General features: G+C 47.7%; 1 protein-coding gene across 5 annotated transcripts in view; it reads left to right on the forward strand.

Annotated features, from left to right (window-relative positions):
* SPSB1 (splA/ryanodine receptor domain and SOCS box containing 1) overlaps positions 1-21,600 on the forward strand; it is a 94,698-nt gene extending 73,098 nt beyond the window's left edge. For all 5 annotated transcript variants that reach the window (XM_032962233.2, XM_076070286.1, XM_032962228.2 and 2 more), the window contains one exon: positions 18,231-21,600. In XM_032962233.2, the coding sequence (XP_032818124.1) occupies positions 18,231-18,248 (18 nt within the window). In that variant the 3' untranslated portion in view covers positions 18,249-21,600. The remainder of the gene's footprint in view (positions 1-18,230) is intronic.
* Positions 21,601-24,308: the final 2,708 nt, after the last annotated feature.

The raw sequence follows: 24,308 nt of genomic DNA on the forward strand, positions 1-24,308 counted from the left end.
CAAAACTGTTAGCACGAGTTTGGGAATGTTTCAATATTAGTTCTGGTACACACGCCCCAAAGAATGACCCCTCCCTCACCCCATCCAGCAACAGACAAAACGGCGTGTTTTTTAGAAGGGCATGAGGCCGATGATGCGGATCTCCTTGTTTACAAACACATTATCTTCGTTCGCAAGGCTTTTTATGGATTGCGGTGGAAAAGTTTTTGGTTTGTTGAAGGAACGCGATGCACGGCATCTTAAATATTAAACCGCACTTCAGAGGACGATGGCTGTAAATTCGAGCAATGCTCTCTTACAGCAATAGCGCACAGTGTAGTTCATTCAAATGTGTGGGGTGCTTTTATTTTACGGAGTTCCCCAAAAGTCGGGCCTCTGGGTTACTTAATTTACTTTGATACTGGCATGAATGTTTCATTAGTAAAACATTTAATCTATTATCATTAATATATCTTCTTTCCTGGTGTAGTTGCCTCCAAATCGGTTGATTTCCATAACTCGACCAAGAACCCTAAACGAATTGAGACAATACATCATTAAATGTTCGAAGATTTCGCCTGTAGCCTTACAAAAAGGCCTACATTCATTTCAAAAGATAATTCGTGCATGTGTTTTTTTTTAAAGTTCATGGAAGTCTGTTTGTACATTTGTTCAAACCCTGTATGTCCTGTCTAATAAGAGTGCATTGAAAAGTGATAGGAATGTAATGGCACATAGATTCAGCATTTTATAAATGTAATTAACATGCATATTGATTTATTCTACCTCTGTAACGAGCATTGTACGTGGTAAAAATCGGTGGTGGCCCAGCGGTTTGCATTGCGTGGCGAATGAGAGTTCGACTCCTAGCCAAGGTCAACATCAATAGCGAAGTGACATCAGGACCAATCCTACCTTTTGCCCCCCCCCCCCATACAACGTGCACTAATCAGTGTGGTGAAGTATAGCTAAACCTCTCACGGTTGGTATATGGGGAATAATGCATTCATTTGCAGATGGAGAAATGGCTCGGGTCTTTTTTTAACTGGACTCATGCCGCGACGCCTGTAGCCACCTAGAGGCTGCTACCATTTATCGTAACATTACAAAAAAAGAGCCGAGTTGTATTTGTCGAATCGTGGCGACTCATCACGTCGCTGGGTTGTGGGAGGGCAATGGTTTGTAAGTGTTTGTGGAGCTAAGCGTTTGGATTCCAACTTCTGACCATGAATTCTGGTGAGGGAAATACAATTCCGTAGGGACCCCAATGTTGAAGAAGATCCCGTGAACATATTTTTCAAGAGCGGACCCAGTGTGCAAATGGGAGTCCGTAGGCTCGCAGCCAACATCGTAAATCAGAAATTACTACGTGATGCATAGGCACATGGTGATATATTAATAATTGGCCTCCGAAACTTCAGTTTCCAGACCCTTTTTGCAAAAAGGGATAATGCGTCTCAAGGGGGAGCAGTGCTGGGTTAACTAAAGGGACACTGTCTTACAAAACCAAGTCAATGTAACTCCTTAAGTCTGATGGAAAACCTTCATATGTGACGGTGCCAGGGGTCTGACGTATCTATCCGTTGATTTTGAATTCGGGATCGTCTTTTCGCGCGGTGCGAGATCGTGCGCGTAAACGCTGGTTCCCACCCAGCGCCGCCTCGGTTGCATGCAACTTGGTTGAACGTGGCTCGTGCATGGCTTTATATAGATGTCTCCACAACCAAGTGGCGAACGGTTGCATGCAACCGTCTGCTACTTTGAAGCAATTTGCTTCAAAGTAGCAGCCGGTTTTGAACATCGATTTTTGTGTCCATATTTAATGGGTTTGAGACCTTCCCCCACCACCACCACCACTACTGCAGCTACGACGGTCCACTATATTTGCCACGTTGTAGAAAAAAATATGGAATAAAATCGCCACCCTGAATCGCAACGTTTCATAAATCGCTGGGTTGGTGAAAGGGGGGGGGGGGGGGGGTGTCAACCCCCACCCCCGCCAACCCCCTCCTCGCACCTCCCTTATGAATAGATGGACATTGATTTCAAAAGCAGGTAAGAGGCTGGGGCGAGACTGAAAAACCTGGTTCTCTGATCGCACAGACAGCCTCCTTGTGTGCGGTGGTGCTTTGAAAACTGGTTCTGTTTTGCATGCTGGCGGGGAGCTCGTCATGCCAAGAAATTCCATCTTGCCCTCTCTGCTTCCCTTGAAATACTGAAGGAAATTCCAATGTGCTGTGCATTAATTACCCGAAAAAGAAGACTCGGGCATGTGGGGGACGATAGCATCTCAAATCTCGCGGGTAGAGAGAAAGCGAGAGATGTTTCTTTCTTAGTTAAACTGCAGAAAATCGTCCCCTTTATCAATTAGATGTCCAGTTAAGGAAACTTGGTGAAAATGTGTTCTTTAGAATGCTGTAAAAAATATATGTAGCTTCGTAGTATGCACATTGTGAGATCCGTATTGTGTTTTTAATATAAATGTGAAGTTCCATATTTGGAACGGATTTTTGTAACTTGATAAGGTCATGCAGATTGTAAGGTCTTTACTTACTATTTAATTTTGCAATGGGGGTGCAAAGTGGTTGCACTAGCTCGTACTGCTTTGAACTCCGATGCCACGGCTAGCTGTGGGTGAGGTAACATCGGTGACTTTACCACTCCTTTTCACCAATACACACGCATACCGGTGTGGTGAAATATGGTCGGACAACCCCCCCCCCCCCCCCCATGGCTGACATTGCATGGGGTGGGGAGATCTCCATCCAGCAGTGGATTGACAATTAGCTAAACAATATTATACACTTCTGCTTTGACTCAATCTGCGAGTGTAGTCCCTGCAGGCTTTGAGACTTAGAATTTAAGCCCGACGGATTGGATCGATGGCACTTGAATTTTCAATTGCATATATTCTCCAAAAACCCTTTTTTAACAGTCTCCCCCACCCACCCACCCACGTGTTCGCATTACATTGTCCCCGGCCGACAGGGCACGGGTCTCCGGCGCTCGCGTCCCGTTCGACGCATGAATAATGAACTAAATTGATGTCCCCAGCAATCGAGTCCGGTGTTTATAACAGAGATTGGGAGGTGGGGAAGCGATGGGGGTGGGGTTCGCCATGAATTATTCACCGGGGCAATTTACGCCGGCATTGCGGGGAGGGGGGGGGTAACGGGTGCGGTGTTGACGTGCTCGCTATATAACATCACTTGCTCCTACGACGATGGCCCACCAATGCCACCAGGCATTCTAAAATCTGCGATGCATCCATCACGTGAAGCCGTAGCGCTTGTACTTGCCCCTACGTCGTGGTGTTAACGTTCAGCTCTGAGTTGTATGCCGTCGAGTGTAGGGTTGTGTGTGTGTGTGATGCGTGTAGGGGAAATCGGTCCTGGGCCCTCCCTGAGGTCAACTCTGCCTCCCAAATGACTACCTGTTGCGGTGTCCCTCCCCCAGTGGCGATGTGCCGGCCACGCCACCCCCTCGTGTTGCCACTCTGGCCTTCATCGGTGTGCCGCTCCCTTAACTGCACTTGGCCCATCAGCCTGTGCAGGCTATACGGGGGGGGGGCTTTGGAGCGGTAGTGCAGTGCTTAGCACTGGCGAGATGGGCTTGGCCAGGTGTGGTGCTGGTCGATCTCCACCCCCTCTCGTTTGCCTTTTTTTGGCTTTTTAATAGGAACTTGCTAACAGCACTCAAACCAACAGTCGTCTGTGTGGCTACACAGAGGATCTTTGTCTTTGAGCATGTGTGTGTTTGGAGAGCCAGGTGAGCTCACTGCATTACAATCGTGGCAACCCGGCATCAATGCCTGCCCCACGCCCAGGGGCGCACACAGTTTGGCTTCGGAGTGTAATCTGTGCCTCCCAGAAGTCAACTCAACCTAAAATAAGAACGCGGCATGGTGCGAGGGAACCGATTTGCTACTTGTGACAGCAAAGCAACTGGGTGTGTCATTGAACATAACCATGCCACTTTACCATTCTCGCCTCGCAGTATTTGCACCAGCAGTGTGTATTCTGCTGCAATAGAGGGGATTTCGCTGTTGAGCGTTTTTATTTTATTTCGTGGCCCATGAGAATTCTTATCGGTGTTACGAAGAACCACGACGGGTGCTGGTAACTGACCAAAGGAATGGATAAAATATGCCAAGGTGGCAGTACCCTCCTAAAATGACCTGGATAAAATCAATTCTGATGTCACCGTTTCTTTTCTACACGCAAAGCAGGATGTCTAAACCATGTCCTTCCCCACCCCCCCCCCCACCCCCTTAGTTCCAATCGTGCTGTCGGCAGCGTGATGCTATGCGACCCACAATTCCATTCACAACTCTACAGCTAGCCGTGCATCGCCATGTGTTTTGGGGAACAGCCCTGGCCAATGACGTTGCAGGACTACTTCTGTGAAGGCCCGCTGATTTTGATCTCGTTCTCACCTAGGGGCACGCTTGTTAATGCCCTACAGGATGTTGTTCATCGCTGGTGTGCAGTCATTGGTGATCCAGGCGAAGATTCAACTCGCTACACTGGAACTTGGTTTGAATTGTGGATTCAAGCCCAGTATCTCAGCTGTGCTGGCTCTGTGCTCTGACCTCAAACCACCCAGGGTACCCCTTGAAAAGTTAGGATTTTGATCATGGCTGCTGCTTCGTTCGTACATGTTGAACTTCTTTCACATCGTACATGGCCAACCGTGGGTCAGTGGGTGAGATGAGTGTATGTGTGAACTTCTTTTGCACTCTACGTAGCCAACCGTGCTAATGGGAGGTAAGGGAAGGACATCCAACTAAACACAAATCGGTTGTAAAGAAAAATGAGTTTTTTTTTTTAAATCTTCAAGTTGCAAACTGGAGAACACCAGTTTGCAACTTGTTGGCCGGCTATCTACGCTGTATTGTATTATATTCCTCTCTGTCTCTGCTTCTTCTCTCTACTTTTATTTCTGTCTTTGTGTCTCCGTGTGTCTTATCTCTCTCTCAAATTTCACACTTACCTTATTTAGCTATCTTTGAAATTACGTAATCAACCAGACCATGCGTTAATTGTGTTTTGACCGACCCTCTGTGTTGCATTATATTGTTTCCAAGTTTTACTAAATCTTGTTCGATTTAGTGTGCTTCTCCATCTCTCTTTGTCTCCCCAACATGCTAAGGCCTCGGCACAGAGACCCTGTCTCTCTGTGTCCCATACGTTGTGTCTCTCTTTGTGTCTCTGTGTTAACTCCCTCTACTTAGGTGTCTGTATATATGTCTGCGGTTCTGTTTCCTCTCTCTCTTAAATTTAGCTCTTCTGTGTGCCTGATGATGATGATGATTGCTTGCGTTGCAATCGAAATGTAGTATGCTTTTATGTAATTGTATTATTTCTTATTTCTACGCGACTTTACCGAAAAACCAAAGAGTTATTCCTGCGGTCACCAAAGTACCAAATCAAGTTTTGGAGAACACCATTTTGGGCTGGGTGGCAAGAGTGGGGGTGGGTGACGCATGCGGCTGTGTGTGGGTGGACTGGGGAAGGAAGCTGAAAGTAACATTCAAAAAATGCATTACAATTTGAATTGAAAACAAACACATCCGAGCGTGATTTATAGTTAGAATTTGGGCACATGGGGGAAATACATTTTTAAACTCGTACTGTACAACGCGGCTGAAAATGCATTGCATTTTATGCTGTCGGGTTTTTAGGAAGTTGGATCGCTATCGTTTGAGTGTTTACAGGCCACGTCTCGTAATCGTGCGAGGGTAATATTTTGGAGGGAAAGCACTCCGGTGTTTAGAAGTAGTAATAATTTGTACAACCGAGAAGGGATTGGTAACTGCATTGGGGAAGGGGGGGGGCTTCATCCGACAGTAACCGCTTCTGATAATAATGAATGTACTATCTGTGCCAGAGTTTGTCTAAAATGGAAGTGACCTGAAGGACCGGCCCAAGCAAAGTCGTTTTTTTTTTACCCCTCCGTGGTTATTTTTAAATCACGTCTGGTAGTGATGATGATAGGAGTGGTGAGCAGAAAACAATCGCTGACCCCCCCTCATTCCCTCCACACCTCCTTTCACTTTTGTAACTCTTACCTTCTCCCACCGTAAGAACCTACGGCCCTCACTGCTCGCAAGTCCGTACGTGAGTGGGACAGTGAGCGAGCCCCCCACCCCCCCCCCCCCCACCAATCTTCTCTCCTCTTCCCTGAGCCCAGGAGCACCGTGTTCGGACCCCCCCCCCCCGTGCCGGATCATCCTAGTAGCGAAAGTGCCTATAAATGCTACAGGCCCCGCATTTTCAAGGGCTAAATGCTTTCAAGCTATCAATTCCGGTTCAGCGACTCTGCACTTGCTCTATTACTATAGTACTATACTGCTTTCAACTTTTATGAACGACTGGGTGTTTAAGGTTAGCGATTTGTCGTATTATCTGGCTGTATAGCAAATGAAAAAATACAATTACTTTACTATGCAAGTAAATTTTTTTTTTTAAATATATTTTTTATTTAGGGTCCCTTTATAACATGCTACAGGCCCTACACTAGCTTCATCCGACACTGCCCTCCCCTCCCCTTCCTTTTTACTATTTGTGCCTTTATGTCTGGTCTCTTGCAAAAATAAATCGCAAAAAATGATCACCGGCATTGAAGACTGACAAGTGTTTTTTTTATGCATTGAAGGGCAGCCGACTTGCTCCGCCTAATAGTGTCCAGGCTTTTTTATCCCACACCCCGTGAGAGGTCGTCATCGTCGTCTTACATTTTGGAGCCAAGCTGTAAAGTAGCCGTCCTTGTAAAATTTTCCAATTCTCGGAATGGGTGCTCCCCCCCCCCCCCCCCCTGCATCTCGTTTCTTGTACCCTTCTACCGTCCTTCCAAGAGCCCTGCACCTCCTGTCGGCTCGGTTCCTCCTCCTCCCCCCCCCCTCTGGATACCGACCCCCCCCACCACTTCCCCTCTCCATTTCCCCCCCCATCAGTTGGAGGGAAGCAATCGCGTGTATATATTGTTAACAAGAATTAAAGTCTGCTTTGAGGTTAGGTTACTTGTTAAAAAAAATGTGCCGTTTTTTTTTGGCGAGCAAGAACAATCCTGGAAGTTGACCTGATTTTTTTTTTTGTTTAAGCCAATTTTTTTTTAAATGATCCGATTCTCTTCCGCATTGGCCGCCCCCCTGGCATCGCAGTTGTTATTTCCGATGGCACCTCGGGCATTTGACTCTCCCTGCCAGTGAGGTGAGGTGCTCCCTTGGCGAAGCTATCTGCACGGGCCACTCAACGAGAACCGTGCAGCCCGGTTTGTGCTCACTTGGCCCGGTAAGGCTGTTTAAGGAACTTGAGCAAAGTCCATTTTGCCTGGGTTCATAAACCGGGGCCAGCCTGCTTTTTCTAAAATGGTCTTTTGTGCTTCTTGTTCCTCAAAGCAATTTGTCGAAAGCAAATCACTTGTCACGCGGTCGCTTTTTATTCACGAGTGACCTCTTGTCACTCCGGACACGCAAGGAAGCTGCTAGGAGCCAGTTCTGATAAGCGTGGGCCCTTATTTAGGTTTCTGAACCATTCAGATTTTTTTTCTACCTCCCTCCAGATTTCTCTAGATTTTATCGGATTTTTGGTCCAGCTTTTACTTGGATATTTCAAGTATCTCCGCGTTGAGTTGAACACCTCCACGGACGTGAATGGTAAACGCCTCCTAAACATGGCAGCAACCACGTGCTGCTTTAGAACCCTTTCCCGTTTTGAGACACTTGCAAGTTGCAGGGTGATTCCCATTCACCGCCGAACCTCAGAACGTGCAAGTGGTTCAGCGTTAATTTTATTTGGCGAGGCAAGGCACCGTTGTTTTAATACGTTGTACTCGCCGCAGAGAACTGTGGTGACACGACTGCACTCTATGATAGCTGGAGCCAAAATGTGCCACACGCCCTCCCGCGCATGGCCTTGTGGGAGCCTCGGTGGACGTCTGGAATCGGAAGAAAAACCGATGTATGCGTACGTCATCGGAATGGGAAAAGGTTAATATTTGGGTGATCCTGCTGAATTCCATCTTTTAAATTGAAATGTCCTTTCAACAGAACAGCCACCCTTGTGATGAAGGTGCCACTCCCGTCATACCACAGCCTTTTCGAGAACCACTTTGTGATTGGTCATTTACGTGTGGTAGTCGAGTATACAATACTTTATTCTTGTTACAGATGCACGGATTTCGAAATATTCTTCGTCGATATGTCAGGCAAAAATAACCGTTGCTAAGACATCCCAAAGACAAATTTGTAGACGATCGGACTCGTAGCCATTTCATGAACTATTTTTTTTTTATACCAGAACCCAATGACAAACCACCCATGAGGCGTCTGCTTGGCTCCATGGTTACTGCCCGCGGTGGAACAATGAAGCCGGCACTTCGGGGAGAGCGAGGAGAGGAGCAAGCCTGCGTCTGAAATCTGGCCAAGCCCGCATGTGTTTTTTCAACTGGGTTCCCAAGTTGACCGACGTAATCAATGGGAGGAGGGTCTGTGTTGACGCAAGTCGCCAATGACTACACGTGTTGACACCAAAAAAAGCGCTCGCTCCTTTCTCATCACTTTTTGCTTCATTTTTGGCGTGGGCCAAATTCGGAAGGAATATTTTTTTTAATTTACATGGAATTGGATTAAATGCATGTAGTTGGATGGCTGTAATTGCATGTGTGACCTTTTCGCACCGTACGTAGCCAATGGTGCAAATATTGATTTTACAGAAATTGGTCGTCAGAGAGGTGACGTTCCCATCTGCTGTTAAGCGTAAGTCCTTAGTTCATAAGTCCAGAATATCATGGAGTTAACTATGTGTACCTGCTTATAAACCAGATACATCTGGAGGTGTTTAAAGTTTATTTTATTTTAAACAAGTTAACGCGGCACCAGGATGAGTCTCCTTTGCAAGAGTAACCTTTGGAACATTAGCAGGGGGGAATATATTTGCTACGTGCATAAACCCAATTTGTGTAATTTGCGGTGTCATTGAAATTCAGCAATTTTGGACCCTGACGCCATGCAGTGCGCACACATGGCCTACACTCGCGACTGACATGAGGGGGTGGGGGGTTCTTTACCGTCCATTGTGTGAAGCAGATGGCGCATTACAATGGTTTTTACGCCCCCAGTAATAATCAGGGCAGCCTCTGCGACAGTTGTGCACGTGGAACAGCGGCGCGGAGGTTCGTGCACCTGCCTGTGAACACAGCGACCCGAGTTCAATCGACGGCGACGGCCGATGTCAGGTGGTGTGGCCTGTTATCCGAACTGGTCCTGTGCCCCTCTTTACAATCTGTAACATTGACGAGCATGGAAAAGTATGGTCAACCCCCCCCCCCCCACCATGACCGAAACGGCATGGAGAGGCCTTCACCCAGGAAATCTGTGATGCCGTCCATTAAAATTGTATTCTTCCAGGGAACTTTCCCTGATGCAATGTGGCACCCATCTTTGCTGGTCCAAACAGTCTTTCTGAAATTCTGTCACCATTTGCAACCGAATATAACTCAAACAGCTCGAAGGCTGGTGAAGTTGTTGATCCGTAATAGGCTAACATTCTGACCAGATGTGTACAATCTGCCCTCCAGTAACGCGGTAGATGCGTTCCTGAAGACCGCCGCATTATAAAAAAAAATCTCATAATAAATAATCTATAACATGGGGGCAAAGCAGTCGGTGATAACACACGTGTGAGATGCATATGCAGGCTGAACATGACTGGGGTGCGTGGGTAGCATCTCGCAGGATGCCGGCTTCTGCGAGGGCTACGCCGAAGCAGCCGCACGACCGCTTAGTCCTCGTGCAACCGTAGTTCCATTCACTAAATCGCGTTATCCAACCCGCGCCCGCTGTTTATAAAAAAAAGATGTTCCCTCGTACGTTGATGGCGTTTACAATCAATTCGCGTTATGAAAACATGCGGCGTTTACAGGGAGAGCAAAACTGTATTTTAAAAAATATATATTTTCTTGTTGTACCTTCGCCACCTGAGCGTGGAGCTGTGTGAAGCGAAACAGAAGCTGTAGCCTAGCGAGGGGGGCATCACAGGAGCACAACACGAGCAACCCCCGGAGGGTTTTGGACGCTGCCGCTCTGCGTGCCTCCTCCTGTTTGCTGGGAATTTTGCCGCTTTGACTTTTCCAGCACTGGCTCGGCGGAGGAAGCCATGGCCGCGTTTCCCCCGGGACCAATTGCATAACGTTGCTGCCGCTTGCCAACTAAAGAAACCCGCATCGGTCAAGGGTTTCTCTATGCTTGCGAATCTCTCTCTCTCTCTCTCGTGCCCTCTCAAGGTCGGGCATGTCCCGCTGCCGCTTGAGTTTACGAGGAGGTGCCTAGAGCAAATCTATGGGTAAAGAGGGGTATCTAATGCTCAAAGCCAGTATAGGTAAGATACCTGTTTTTGAGGTAGCTTGGGACGGAGAAGGGGGGGGCCCTTGCCGATTTAACATCTGGCAGTTCACACCAGCATTGGTTCAAGCGGGCCTGGCTGCTGATGAGACGCTGAATGTCAACCGCCTCCAGAGTTTCATTTGACCTGAACCAGTGCTGCTGAAATTGTGTAGCTGAATAGCCGTATGAGAATATATATATAATTTACTTTTAATGTGGAGAGGGAAAATCTGGGACGGGGGGAGATGTTATGTCTGCTCGTTTTTATTTTGTTTCTTGCAAGTGCTGAAAAATCCGGGGTTATGTGGTGAGGTTCAGAAGCTTGGATGTTCTCCAGAAAACCATCGTCTGAGTATTTCTGTAAAATGTTTTTATTAGTGTTTAAGTCCATGGCAAAGAGCAGTGGATTAAACCTACGAATTCGGCTCTTGGGGTTTTTTTCCCCCCAACACGGCCGTAGTAAACATTTTAATTGGATTTTTGCACACTGAAGAATGTGGGTTTCAGTGCTCTTTTCTCCTCCCAGTCCCTTGGCATGCTGGGACACTGAAGGCGAGGGGGGGGGGCATGATAATTTTCATCACCGTTTCCATCACAGAAACCTCCTTGCCCGATATTTTGTACGGTGCATGATTTTAAGAAATATATATATATTTTTCCGGGTTCTAACTCATTGCAGCAACATCAGCAACAAAAGAAACAATGTAATATAAGTCATCTGGTATACAAGGGAATGTATGCGATTATTGTGACCAAATTTTTTTTTGAACTGATGCGGTTTGATTACACAAGTGTTTTTTCCCATGGACCATTCATAGGAAACAATGTTTGTGCCCCAGCAAAATGTAATTAGAAATTGTGCAAACTTTCCATCCAAAGAGTTGACACGAGGCGGGTTCTTCAGCAATGAGAGATTTAGACGTTATTTTGCTCAGCCTGACATTCAGAACAAAGTCTTGCGCTAGAGTAATTGGGTGACAATGTTGAAACTCTGTTCGGTATATTGTAAAACTGGTCAGGTGTTAGTGTGCAAGTCTGCGATTTCTTGACTTTGAATATTGAATGAGCAAATGCTACAGATGTTTCCATATATTGACACCAATTTGTAGAACCAAAAAAAGTGCCGCCTTTATCTCGAGTATAGCAAGATTCTTGATGATCATTGCTTTTCTTTGCACGCTTCAATTTCTTACTTAAGGCAAACGAGGTACTGCACTTAGAACAGTAATTGGTATCTCTTTTGGATACTCTTTGGGGCCTCTCCCTGGGTATCTAAATAATTAGAAGCACCGTTGTATACACATTATTATTATCAATCCTATTTATTGGTAGGGGGTGTAATCGTTAAAGTTGTGATTTTCGATTCATGAATCCTTTCATCACGAAGCCACATCTTCCCCCCATTTCCTCGGCTCGCAATGCAACCACCGCACAGCACCTGTAGACCATGGCCTTCAATTAATCTCTCTGGATCGTGAGAGGTTATTGATTGCTGGGGGCGGAGACGTGGGTGGGGGCTACATCCAGCAGCGGATTGCCATTGTCATCATGATGATTTTCAGTCGTCAAAGGCTGCAGCAAGCTACGCCGCCGATGAAGCCGATTTTCTCTCTTTGCCGCGGCGGCGACTGCAGATGATTGGAGAGGGTTTTCGCGTGCTCTGTGATGGGGTGGTATGATGGGCAGTGGTGCAGTGCGGGTGGCGGGTGGTGACTGGACTAGGGGGAGGGGGGAGATGCGGTCGGTGCGGTGGTGGGGGTGGGCCGTGAGGCTGGGACAGGAGGAAACCTGGGGTTTCCTGCAGCGGGCACGACGCAGCCTCCTCTCCTTCCCTCCCTCCGCGCCCTGTCTGCCGCCCGTCTCGCCCCACGTCACGGCGTGTGCACGCGCACACGAGCGCACACGGACAAAGATTCCCCCGTATAGCCTGAACGGGAGACTGTTGGAGCAAGGCGCTGTCGGTGAGCACCAGATGAAGGCTGGCACGGCACACGAGGTGGGGGGCGGGGAGGGGGTGACCAACGCCATAACCGGCCGTATTTGTCTCCCCATTGGCAATGTTTTACACGCTGCACCCGGTGCTCATTTTGAGGCCGAGTCGACCTAGCGGAGGCCCAGAAACTGTTAAGATAATTCCTTACCTGGCCGTTGGCCATGAGCGGGAATCGAACTCGGGTAGCTGGGTTCATCTGCTACACTACTGCCCCCCCCCCCATCAACATTTTATCCACGCATCTACACGCGCACACACGCGGAGGCCTTGCGCGTCTGCGGGTTATTATGACTGCACGCATTTTCCTTCCAAGTGCATATTTATTTTTATTTATTTAATTTAGTTATTTTCTCGGTGGATTTTTGGTGGCGGCAGCTGTGCCTTTTTAGTTGCGAGGTGCAGCTTGCATTTCTCGCAAAACAGCACTTTGCCCCGACCCAGTCTGGTCAAGGCTTACAGGGGAGATGTTTTGACAATGTCTCGTAATAAATTGGTTTTTTGATTTGAAGGTTGCTTGGCTATAATGTGGCTTCTGTAAAAAAAAAAAATCCTTGAGCATAATACACTAGATACTGACGCCTCTTAAAATATAAACATAATTAAATCCCGTGTAAAATTGATGGACTGCTTTGGCAATAGTTGTTTGGGCAGAGAAATTGATGTCAGTTCTAGTAATATTACGTAGATTCTTGTGATTATGCCGGGAGAGCTCCCAGTGGCTCCCCTGAGATTATTTTAAGAACTGGTTAAGCTCCCAGGATGTCCAGCGAAACGTCAGACGGACATCGTGCCAACAGACACGCAGGACAACTTGAACACGCGGAAGATCAACGTGTGTACGTAGGTTGTTTTGAAGTGCTGTTGGCGAGCGACTATTAATTATCTCCTGTTCCGACAAGTCGGCAAGATGCATGCAGGGTGGGGGTCCCGTTCACCGCCGAATTTCGCAACGTGCGAGCGGTTCGCCGTTAACTTTATTTGGAGGCGTAGCGCCATTGTAGCCACACCAACCCTGCGCCGTGATAGCCGGCGCCAAACTGTCGCACGGCCTTGTGGGAGCCTCGGTGTACCTAATAAAGAAACGTCACTGATGACGTACATATATATGAACGTCATCGTACGTATACGTCGTCGGAACTGGATAGAGTTAAGGCTAGCTCGACGCACCGGGTGGGGGGGGAGGGGGAGGTGTTGAGAACCACGCACAGGGCCACTTTTGTCTCCCCCCCCACCCCCCACCACAACAATGGCGTTTACATGCCGCACCAGATCCTCTGTTTAAAGCTGCGAGGACACACCTGCTGGAGGCCCCCGTAACAAGTTTAGGTAATCCATCACTGGGGTTTGGAGCTTCATGCGTGAACCACCTAATGATGATAAAGTCCCCCCCCCCCCCCCCATATAGCCTCGACAGACAGTTGGGGCAAGTGCGGCTCGGCACACGCCGTTGTGTGGACACGTGCACGCACACGCATTATGCAAGCGTAAGCGTTAAAGGTTAAACTAATAATACCTCGTGATGCACATGTAGCAACCAGTGCCCGCTTTCTTTTGAAGGTGAAAGAAATGGGTGGGGGGGGAATCAATTTTGCAGACTAAATCGAGTAATCCTCACGGCGGGTTTAGCCTGTGGAAGCGCCTTTTTTTATTTAACGCTTTTGAGTGGTCGTTGTGCACCAACTCCTAACCTGAGCAACCGAATGTCCACGCACGTGTAGTGAGAGCCCACACCACCATGAGGGGGGTCTGTATCCTAACTGCAAATAGTGATGGATGGGGGTTGCTCCACCCTACTTAATGGCTCGCACGGTGGACTTGCTATCCCCGAGGTCGCTGGTTCCATCTCTCGGTTTGGCAGTCGAAGCAATGGTGCAAGTAACTTAAATCCAACTTCCCCTCCCCCCCTCCTGCCACCACCTCTGTCCACCTTGAATTGTAAACCGGAACACAGATGGTCAGCGGGTTGCCTGAGGTGTAGTAATGTTGTGGATATACTCCCCACACTTGTAAGAGGCGGCAGGCCAAATGTATCTTCTCGGAGCTCGCGTGAGGGTGGAGAGGTCCATCTGCCAGCGCTGCCGTGAACCGGCAATTGCAGGGCAGAGCCTTCACCTTTGACCCATTTTACTCATGGATGGGGCCCCATGTGGCAGAGCCCCTGAAGAACAAAAAGGAGCTTCTCTTGCCGACTAAAACGTGTCTTTGTCTTGTTCTCAACACCATCCGATATGTGTGAAATTCCCACAATTGGAGTTCGTGTAGGGGTATTTTTTTCATCGGTTTGCTTTTGCCGACCAAAAGGTTCTGAGCAATATAATTGATTTATTGTGCGATTTCTAATTGATCGCGTTGGTTTAACTGGTTTAAAAATTTGTTCTGCGGTTTTGGGACCTAATTTTGTGCATATTTTCTACAAACGATGGTTCCTCCAATCGCCTTTCATGGGATTCCAGCGTGTTCCACGCATTAATACTATTCCAGTAATCAATTTTTTAAAAAAATTGCTTCTGAAATGTGTTTTATAAGATGGAATTTAGCATCTGTTAAGATCTGTCCAATCCCAGTATACAATTTTAGTCGAAATATTTTATTACATCAAGATTCTTGACGGGGGTGGTTGGGAATGCATAAGTTTTTTTTTTTAAATATACGCGTGCTATGAATAAAAGGCAATTTGCCTGAAACATCGCCTGTTATACACTTTAAACGTCGCCGCGGTGTTATCCAAATGTGAGCTTTGTGTCCTTTGTGCTTGTGGCAACCGCTGCCAATGCGCAGTATGGCCCAAAAAAAAATAACTTCAAATATAATAATAACATCGGCGGAGGCCAGGACACTGCATTGTTGTCCACTAGTTGGTGGTCTTATGGTGCGTTGTTTTTTTTACAATCTAGCGATAACATCAACCCACATTCCTTCCTGTGGGGAGCCTGTCTGGATTTTAAAATATATATATGTTGCCTGCAGTTTATGACAGAGGCCATCGAATTGCATTTTGAGTTTTGCAAGTAATGTGACCCACTCTGAACTCTGCGTGTTGGAGCGTGTATAAATATATTTTGTATATATAATGAAGCGGAGACACTAGATAATATATTTACATAATGAAGCGGAGATGCTGGAACAGCCATGGAGAATATCTTATGGTTTAGACCAAACTTCTCCCGTCGGAAGTTTTGTGATTCCTTTTGGGCAAATGCAACGCGACTTTGTTTTTACAATGTGCAGGGTTTTTTGTTTGCAAATAACGTTGTGACTAATGCCAACGATGGATAACGCTGGTTGCTGGTTAAGAAGTTTAGCAATTGATTAGGAGTTGCTAATTAAACTTGCATTTGTTATCACATTTGAATATTCCTCGTTTACTTGCCTCCAATTTGCACTCCTAATACAAGGGGGTAAACTTCACATTCTTAATGGCACTTATAATTCTCACTGAACTATGCACGAAATGTTTACTGCATCGGTGCTCAAAATAATACTTAATTTATACAACCTGCAAGGAATTGGTCATGGAAAGAGTCAGCCCTAGGCTCGATATGAACTCTCGGTTGACGATGGAAAGTTCAACTGCTCTAACAAATCCATGTTATCATTGAGTGCTGATCGGCGTATTTTAATGTACATTTTTATTGTAAACTTTCCCCAATATTAATCCCATTCTGCACAATCGTCGTCCAGTCCATGAGACATCCACTGGATCTCTCAGGACAGTGCAACTCTCTCCATGCTAGACGAGCCGCCCACGGAAGCGGGATATCGCAGAACTACTTGTGGACATCGGTTCAAGAGCGAGGAGAACCGATCCCATACGGTACCAGGCAACCACTCTCCCGCCGCTCCACATAATGTGGGGTTAACGCGCGTCGCATGACCGTCCGGCGTGGTGGTGCTCTTCCCGTGCAGTCCTTTGGTGGCTGGGCTGACACCAATCAACGTGCACTCCACCTTGAAGAACCCCAGTTTAATCGCAGATAGCCGAGACCTGTATTCAAAATCAAGATCTTGGCGCTCTGACTTTTAAGCCACCCAGTCACCTCCTCTTGGATTTATTTTTTTAAACGGCCACTTGAAACAAGACTTGTGTTTTGCTGCTTCTTGGTGTGGTGTGATGGGCTTAAACGTTTTTGATTTTCTCTGAAACTCCCTCCCCTTTCCCTCTCCCTGCCCCTGTCCCATTGTAAAACTCAAGCTGCTTAATTTTTCCAGGTAAGGCCCACTGAGCTATGGAGCTCCTTTCAGAAGCAACCTGGCCACAAATGATAGGCCAACGAGAAGTGGCTTATGACGTGGAAATTTAAATCGGAAGAATACTCAACCCATGTTGGATTCTAAATGCGTAAAGAAATCGAGGGACCGCTGGTGAAAAAATCCACACGACTAACGGGGGAGATACAACAGGCGTTGTCTGGGCTGGTGACCTCCTGCATACCAGGCGAGGTAGTTAACATCTCGCCACGGTGGTGTAATCTGACTTGCGCAAGGCGTGCGCTTATTAACCGCACCGGCCACTTTCTCGTCGGGGCCCCGTTGTTGTGTTCTTTTCAAGAGTGCACAGCGACCAAAAAGCAGATGGCCGTCTTGTCTAGACCACAGCCGAGAGCACAGATTGAACCCCCCTTCACCCCCGCCCACTCGCCCACCCCCAACTCTTCGTAAGCCGGCAGAACGAGACCTCATTGACGTCCCAGACCAGGGGCGCGTTGTGAATCAAAGCTGCTTTGTGTTCAACGCTCATTCAGTGCTTCGGCTCCCGCCTGACGGCACGTGTGCGCGCACGCACGCACGCTCCGTACCGTTCCTATAAACAACATTGCAGCAATAAACAACCCTGCCGTAAAGTCTTCCCCCCCCCCATCCGTGCTGTTTACATTTTTTTATGTGGATTTTTACAACGGCGTTTTTTTATTTGCTCGTTTGCCTTCCATTTGACGGGTTTTTTTTGTATAAAAGTTGGTAAAGTTTTTTTTCGGGGATGTGTGTGTGTGATGTGTGCAGGGCTCTGTATGAAAATGATCCATCTCTTATCCGTTAGGATCGATAAGGACAAACCATGCTGTACCTTAGAAGGGACTGGAACCTTTTAATAATGATGCTGAAGTCATGTCGACCACACGGAAGTCGTACATCTCTGCACCGCTCGTACAAGTGCATTGATAACTAAACAAATTGAGGCCTGTGTGCCTTTTGCCCCCCCCCCGCCCCCCTTCAGGCAAACAAGACACCGTCAATCGCCTTTCGACATTTGTACGGTGCGAGCGTCTCCGATTTTGAAAAATGTCACTAACGTGCACAGAAACGCGAGGCGTGTGACCCAGTAAACGTTCCAACTGAGGGAGGAGCACGACACGGCAAAAGCCCATCCATCAGAAGTGAAAATGAGCAACCGGGAACCACCGTGCAAAGTGAATCCCGCTGTTCCACGTGTGTGCCGTTGCAACGGGAACACATACCACGTGTTCCTGACCCAAAAAATGTAAAACGTTAAAAGGGGCTTCCACTCGAGGGATCTCCCCCAGAAGGAAAAACTCCCTCCCTAGGAGAGCAAATTGGCCTAATCTTCCACACCGGCCAGACGTTTAGAAAGAGGTGAACTTGCCCACGACTTTGCCGATGTACTAACCGCGCTGCGTGGATTGAGGGGGGAGAGCAGGGGGGGGGGTTGTAATGAAGTAACTCTCCTGCCCATTTGCTTCACCCCGTGTCATGCCTTGGACAAACAAACATTACGTGGTGCCCCGCGAGATCGTGCGTTTTGACGACGCGTCCATGAATGCGTACAAATGCGTACGTTTTGTTTTTTAAATGAAGTCTGAACTCGTGTTTTGTTTATTTCTGCTCCCCCCCCACCACCACCCCCTTTGTGTCGTGCAGCCGAGCCGTTGCCTCTGATGGACCTGGCACGGAGGTCCGTACGGGCGGCCATGGGGAAAGATCGTCTCCACGAAATAGAATCCCTTCCGCTGCCCCCGGCGCTCAAGTCCTACCTCCAGTACCACTGAGGGGAGGGAAGACGCGGCGGCGGCGGCGGCTGCCATTGTGCTCGATGTTGAGGAGTTTGGCGGTAGTGGTGGTGGTGGTTGTTGTGAAGGACCGTGGCCGCCTCTGCCCGGCGTCACGTCGCGCCCGTTCTGCAGGTCTCGGCCACGGCCGCGTTCGTTCGCAAACGCAAAGACAACCAACAACGCAACTGTGCTCTCGGTCCCCCCACACCCACACCCACACACCCCCCTTTGACTAAGAAAACAAAAAAAGGAGGAATGCACACGACGACGTTCCACGAACCGACCGTTTCTGCTCCTTAGCCGATGTCTTGTCGAGCAATGTTCTTTAATTTATCTCGCGACCCAGACAAAATCCCGAAGTTGTGCCAAGATCACCATGACAACCTTGCTCGACAAAGACACCCACACCGCACAATGTGTACAGTACCTTTTTTTGTATCTTCGCAGAAAATTCTGGACATGCGGCGTTCCTTTTATTTTTTGGGGGGGCCTTTGCTCTACTGTGTGGCCGGAGGTCTGGAAGCAGGAATTTTGGGACCGAGAACAAGCCGTGCAGTTTTTTTTTCTCACGTGTAAAATTAAGTAAAACCACGGTTGTTTAAGGGAAGCGAGAGGAGAAAGGAGAAGACGGGGAGATATTGAACGCTGCAGCCAGCCAACCCAACCGCGCGTTTGCTATGGGGGGCTTGGATGCGGATGGGGCTGCAAGGATTGAGGGTTCAACTTGAAATTAGTCCGTTATTGTTGCCGACGTTGTTGATCAGGCATTACACCTCCTCATCCTAACACTGAACGCAAAATTGAATGTGAACAGAGAGAACGTCATGGTTACCGCATTGTATCCCACTCTCCCCTACATGGCCAGGATGCGATGCTGTGTTATCCTAATTTTATATATTTCTCTGTGGCCATTAATCAATCGAGGCAATGTGCTGGAACAACATTGCCGACGAATGGTATATACTGAACTGATCAATTTATCATAAACATGCTGCTTCCTAATGATATTGTTTAGGTTTTCTGATTAGTTCTACATCGTTGATCTTGACACCCTTGGTGTGTGTTGAGGGGGGGGGGGGAGGGTGCGTGTGGGTCTCATGTCTATAGATTTATTTTGGTGGTTTCTTATAAAGACGCGAAAGCTTTTTAATTTTGACAATTGCAGCAATGTGAGCAGAGCCTCCAACCCCTGGCTTGCCAGCGTTGTTGTGAAGTTGCCATGCAGTGAAATTTCCATTTCTCCCCTTTTTTTGTTACTTTAAATTTCGTCTTTCCACCTCCCTCGTGAACCCTGACCATCACTTCTCTTCTACATCTCTCTCGTTTGTCCCTTTTATCTGCCCCCCCCCCCAAAACCCATTTTTGACAACATTCTGCGGTTTTGCAGAACGACTTTAATGGTGTATTTTTTTTAAGCAAGGACGCAACATCTTAATAGTAGGGTGGTGCATCGGAATTGTGCGTGGACGCTCCGTGCTGGACAAACGGAAAGCTTCATGTTTACTCCAGGCCCCCCCACCAACCTCCCACCCCCACCATGACTTGATGCTGAGTGGGTGAAGCTACCCGTGCATTTATACGCTTGTAACTTAATTTAGCTTTTGTTTAATTTTTATTCGGATGTGTGAGAGCGTGCCGTGAGTGTGTAATGGGTGCGTGTTTTTTTTGTTTGAGAGGTGGCTTTTTTTCCCCAAGTGCAATATTTGTGGTGCATGCTATATAGATGGTTGACTGGCAAGTGTGTAGGGAGAGAGGGGGAAGAGAGAGAGGTGGAGTTTATCGAGGAATGTGCGCGATACATCGTACTTAGGCACTCTCGTCGTGAAGAGATTTCCACCGGAACACGGTTGAGGATTTCGCTTTGGGCGGGGGGAGGGGGGGTTCCTTTGCTTCATTTCAAATTTTCATCCAAACCTCCCTGAATGTCGTTCATCTTGAGGTAAAATCCCAGGTAGAATTATTTTTGTAATTTATTTTTTCACCAACGGCAAACTTAGGTCTCCCGCGCGCTACTGATTAGTGGGGTGTTTTTATTTCAATGAGATGCTTTTTTTTATGTTCCTTTTTTCCCTCCCCCAATTTGGGATGCCCTTTTTATGTACATATCTCGGTGACTTTCAAACCGTAGCCATAAATGGAAATGTATTAAAACACCACGTTTAGCGAGAGATCGGTCTGGATTTACCGTAAAGACCTCATTTTCCCACTTTTCAAAAATAGAAATAAAAAATACGATGTTGGTACCTGGCGAGGAAAGAGTGCTGGCTCTTGTAACTCTGCTTTATATTCAAACCTGAATTCCCTCCTCACGCAATTACAATTTTTGATGCACGTCTTTTTGATAAAGGTTTATATGCTCGACTGAAAAGTGTTGCCTTCTCTGAAATACCAATTCATTTTTGTCTTTCAACCTTCATCATTGCTCCCAACAGGATTTGGCTTAAATTCTGTCGATGGGTTCAGTCATTCTTTTTTTTGTTCTATTAGTGCTGTAATTCTTGGAAAGGTCTCTTCGAATTTTAAAATACCGTAGAATCTGCTTCATTTTCGGTTGTTATACTTGTTTTTTTTTCAAAGAGCAATTCCTCCCTCCCATTTGCAGTTTTAAAAAAATGCAAGTTGCGTCCAGGCATGTTTATTCCATCCTCATTTGTTTGCACATTCATTCATGAGCAGTCCTGAAACGATGCACAGTTAACTTTTTTTTATTTTAACTCGCATTCCCCTCCATGCGATGTGTATGTTACGATGTTATAACAAAAAAGCACATCTTATTTAAGAGCAAAACTACGTTTTTTTGTAAAATATAAAACGTGTGGAAGCCCTGCGCCCTTTATGTAAAAATGTGACCCGCCCCCCAAGCAAATCAGTACATTGACTTTAGGGGGTGGGGGGGGGGGTGTGCGCGCGCGTGTGTGGGTGTGTGTGCATTCAGCTCCTGGTTTTAAATGTCCAAGCGAGGGTTACAAGGAGTTTTTTAAACAACCTGTTAGAATTCCTCTTCATTATCAGTCCGAAGCCTTTTTAGATGCTGTGCATTTTTATTTTGGCGAATGGTTTTCCAATCACAACCCCCCCCCCCCCACTCCTCCACTCCGTTACATTTGTGTTTTCCAATACCGCTTGAACGTGTTTTTTTGTTACTTTTGTGATCTTGAGTTTTATGGTTTCATTTGCTGTACATTTTGTGAAATTTCCCCCCCTCCCCTCATTAAATAAAACTATTGTAATTTTAAAAATGCCTCCCCGCGTTCGTTTGTATGACGCGAGTGATTTGTCTATCGTCTGTGGTGTGTGTGTGTGTGTGAAGAGGGTCAAATGAATGCAGGGCCTATAGGGGGCTTGAAGTCCGAGGCGTCAGTATTTGATGGGCCCCGAAAATAAACTCCTAAAAATATAAATTAACGTATTGGTGGTACGCCAGTGCGTGATCAATATTAAAAAAACACCTTTTTTTCGCAATCAATTTCTGATCGCAAACGCCGATCAGGAAATATTTCGGGATGGTGGTGCGTCAAAACCCGTTGTCGTGGTGTCAAAGCCTTCCGAAGATTGATGTTCACGAGCAGCTGACCAAGGACTTCAGTCGCCGTATATAGCGGCACGCAGCCTGATGGCGATTGACTGGCTCCGTGTTCCCAAGGCAAAGATTTGACTCCTCGTGCCCTCGACTTGGTCTTGACGGTTCCTCGATTCAACTGGAACCCAAATCGACGGTCAATATTGAGCTTTTTTTTTTTTTGCAAGTCTCAGGAGACTGAATAAAGATTCGAATGGCGTCTAACTTGGCGACGGGGTCAATTAAAGACTGATTAAAAACAGATTTGCATATTCCAATTTAAATGTACTTTTATGAGGCCCGGTGTGTTACTCTGTCCAGATACTCCTTTAGTATGTTCTGAGCGCCCCCCCCCCCCTTCCTACTTACCCCAAACCCCTATCGCAGAGCTCGTGACTGAAATGAAGCCCTTCTGCGTTTGTAACGCGACCCTCCAGCGCTTTTGACCAAATCCTTGAAGTAAATTTGGTCGGCCAAGGCGCCGCGTCACCACGCATATCGCTACCAGGTACGGTGCCAAAATTTCAAAGTTTCCTTGGTGCTCGCCTTGATTTGGCTCCTACGATTTGTCACGGCACTTGTTAAAAGGCGGAACTAAAAAAGTGACCGTGGTCAATAACGATGGAACAGTGTTTTTGGTTTTGCATTGGGAATGGATGGTGGGGGGGGCTCCCCAAACCTACAGCAGCAGGCCCTCGATCCACATCAAACTTAATCTGGCCCTGTGTGCGAGAGATGGTGGGAGGGCAGTGGTTGTGTGAGGCGGTGGCTTGCGCGTCGCATTCCAAACAGCCGCGCGACACGGGTTCAAATCCCAGCCACTGATGTCAATGACGGAGTGGCATTGGAAATTGCCCTGGGCCCTCTCCGAGGTCGATTCTGCATCGAATGAGTAGTTGGTGCTGCAAGTAAGTACCGGTGCTGGGGAGACTTAAGGCGGTTGCGCCTGACCCCAACCGCACCAACCCCCTTGTGAGCCATGATGACCTTACTAGCTGCTTACCAACAGTGCTTTGCCCCAGCAGCAGTGTAAGACGACAGGGGACTCGAATGTGTGTGGTGCTGGCCAGCCACCCACCCCTCACGTGTGCCGTGACGCCATCATAGGTGCTCGCTAACTACACTTGCCCCAACAGTCTGTTGAAGGCTATACCGGGGGGGTCTTTGCCTTTGGTGTTGCAAAGAAAAGTTGATCGCATCCAAACAGGATTTTATTTTCTGCGTCCACTGAGCGTGCCTTAATGCTTTGGGAGTTATTGATTCCGATAACGTCCATTGCGACCGATCGAGAAAGACCGGCGATTGGCAGCCTAAAGGGGAGGAGAATTCCCAAAATGACTAATGACCCCCATGGGGATAGAGCAATGGATTTGGGTTTGTGCGCAGGAGCGAGGTGGATCGCTGCGTCGCAAGACCGCTAGGGAAGGTGCTGGTGATGGGGTGGGCTTTCATCCTGCGGCCGAAAGACCGATGGGCAACCCACATGAGTTAACAGGCCACACGCATTGCCCTGTACACACCGAGACCGGGCCACCACGAGCGGCGCCGCCAGTAGTGTATAATGTAGTGTAGCGTACAATGTAGCGTATAGTGTATATTGTCGTGTGTAGTAAGTGTAGTGTATAGTGTAGCACAGTGATGGGCAACCTTGACTAGTTAGTGGCCCACGTGAGTGGCCCTCCTTCACCTCAGTGGGCCACAGGCTTTGACATCTCGCTTGTGCACGAATCATGACCCCACACATCGCCCTTGACGCAGAGACCAGGCGACCACGAGGAGCTCCACGGGCCGACAGATCGTGGCTGTTAACGACTGATGATGGGGAGGGGGTGGGGGGCAAAGTAACTTTTTTAAGAAACGAAAGTAAACCTACAACTCCATCCGACTAGTCAGAAAGCCGTGCCAGGCTGCTGCAGGAACTTGCGATCTCCAACATCGTATGTAACCTTCCCGCTCCGCTCGCTCCTCTTGTTCCCGAATAAACTACCTGATGTCGGGGATATATTGGCAGATGACCATAGCCCTGTCGCGAGGCTCGCCTGGAAGCACACCTGCGGGCGACAGCTTTGAACGAGAGGCGCTTTAACAAGGGTGGGTGTGGCTGTGTGGCTGTGTGGCGTGCAATTTAACTTTTCTGCATTTGTAGCGCCGTTAAAACAGCAGTCGGCCGCATTCGTCCAAAAACCACCCCCCCCCCCCCCCCGATGTTCCATTCGCTAAAGTGGCTACGCTTCGGCAAAATTTACGCGCGCCGGAAGCGACCGGTGGCCGTGGCGGAGTTCGCAACCCAATCCCGTTGTCGGTTCTCAAGCTCCGCGAATGTGGACGGTTTGCGAGTCCCGGCAATACAACTTGGGCCAGGTTTCACGCATTGGCAGAGAGCGCGCC

Source organism: Petromyzon marinus, chromosome 28 (genome assembly GCF_048934315.1).
Source record: "Petromyzon marinus isolate PM22_M1 ecotype Great Lakes invasive population chromosome 28, UKy_Petmar_22M1.pri1.0, whole genome shotgun sequence".
Classification (NCBI taxonomy): Eukaryota; Metazoa; Chordata; class Hyperoartia; order Petromyzontiformes; family Petromyzontidae; genus Petromyzon; species Petromyzon marinus.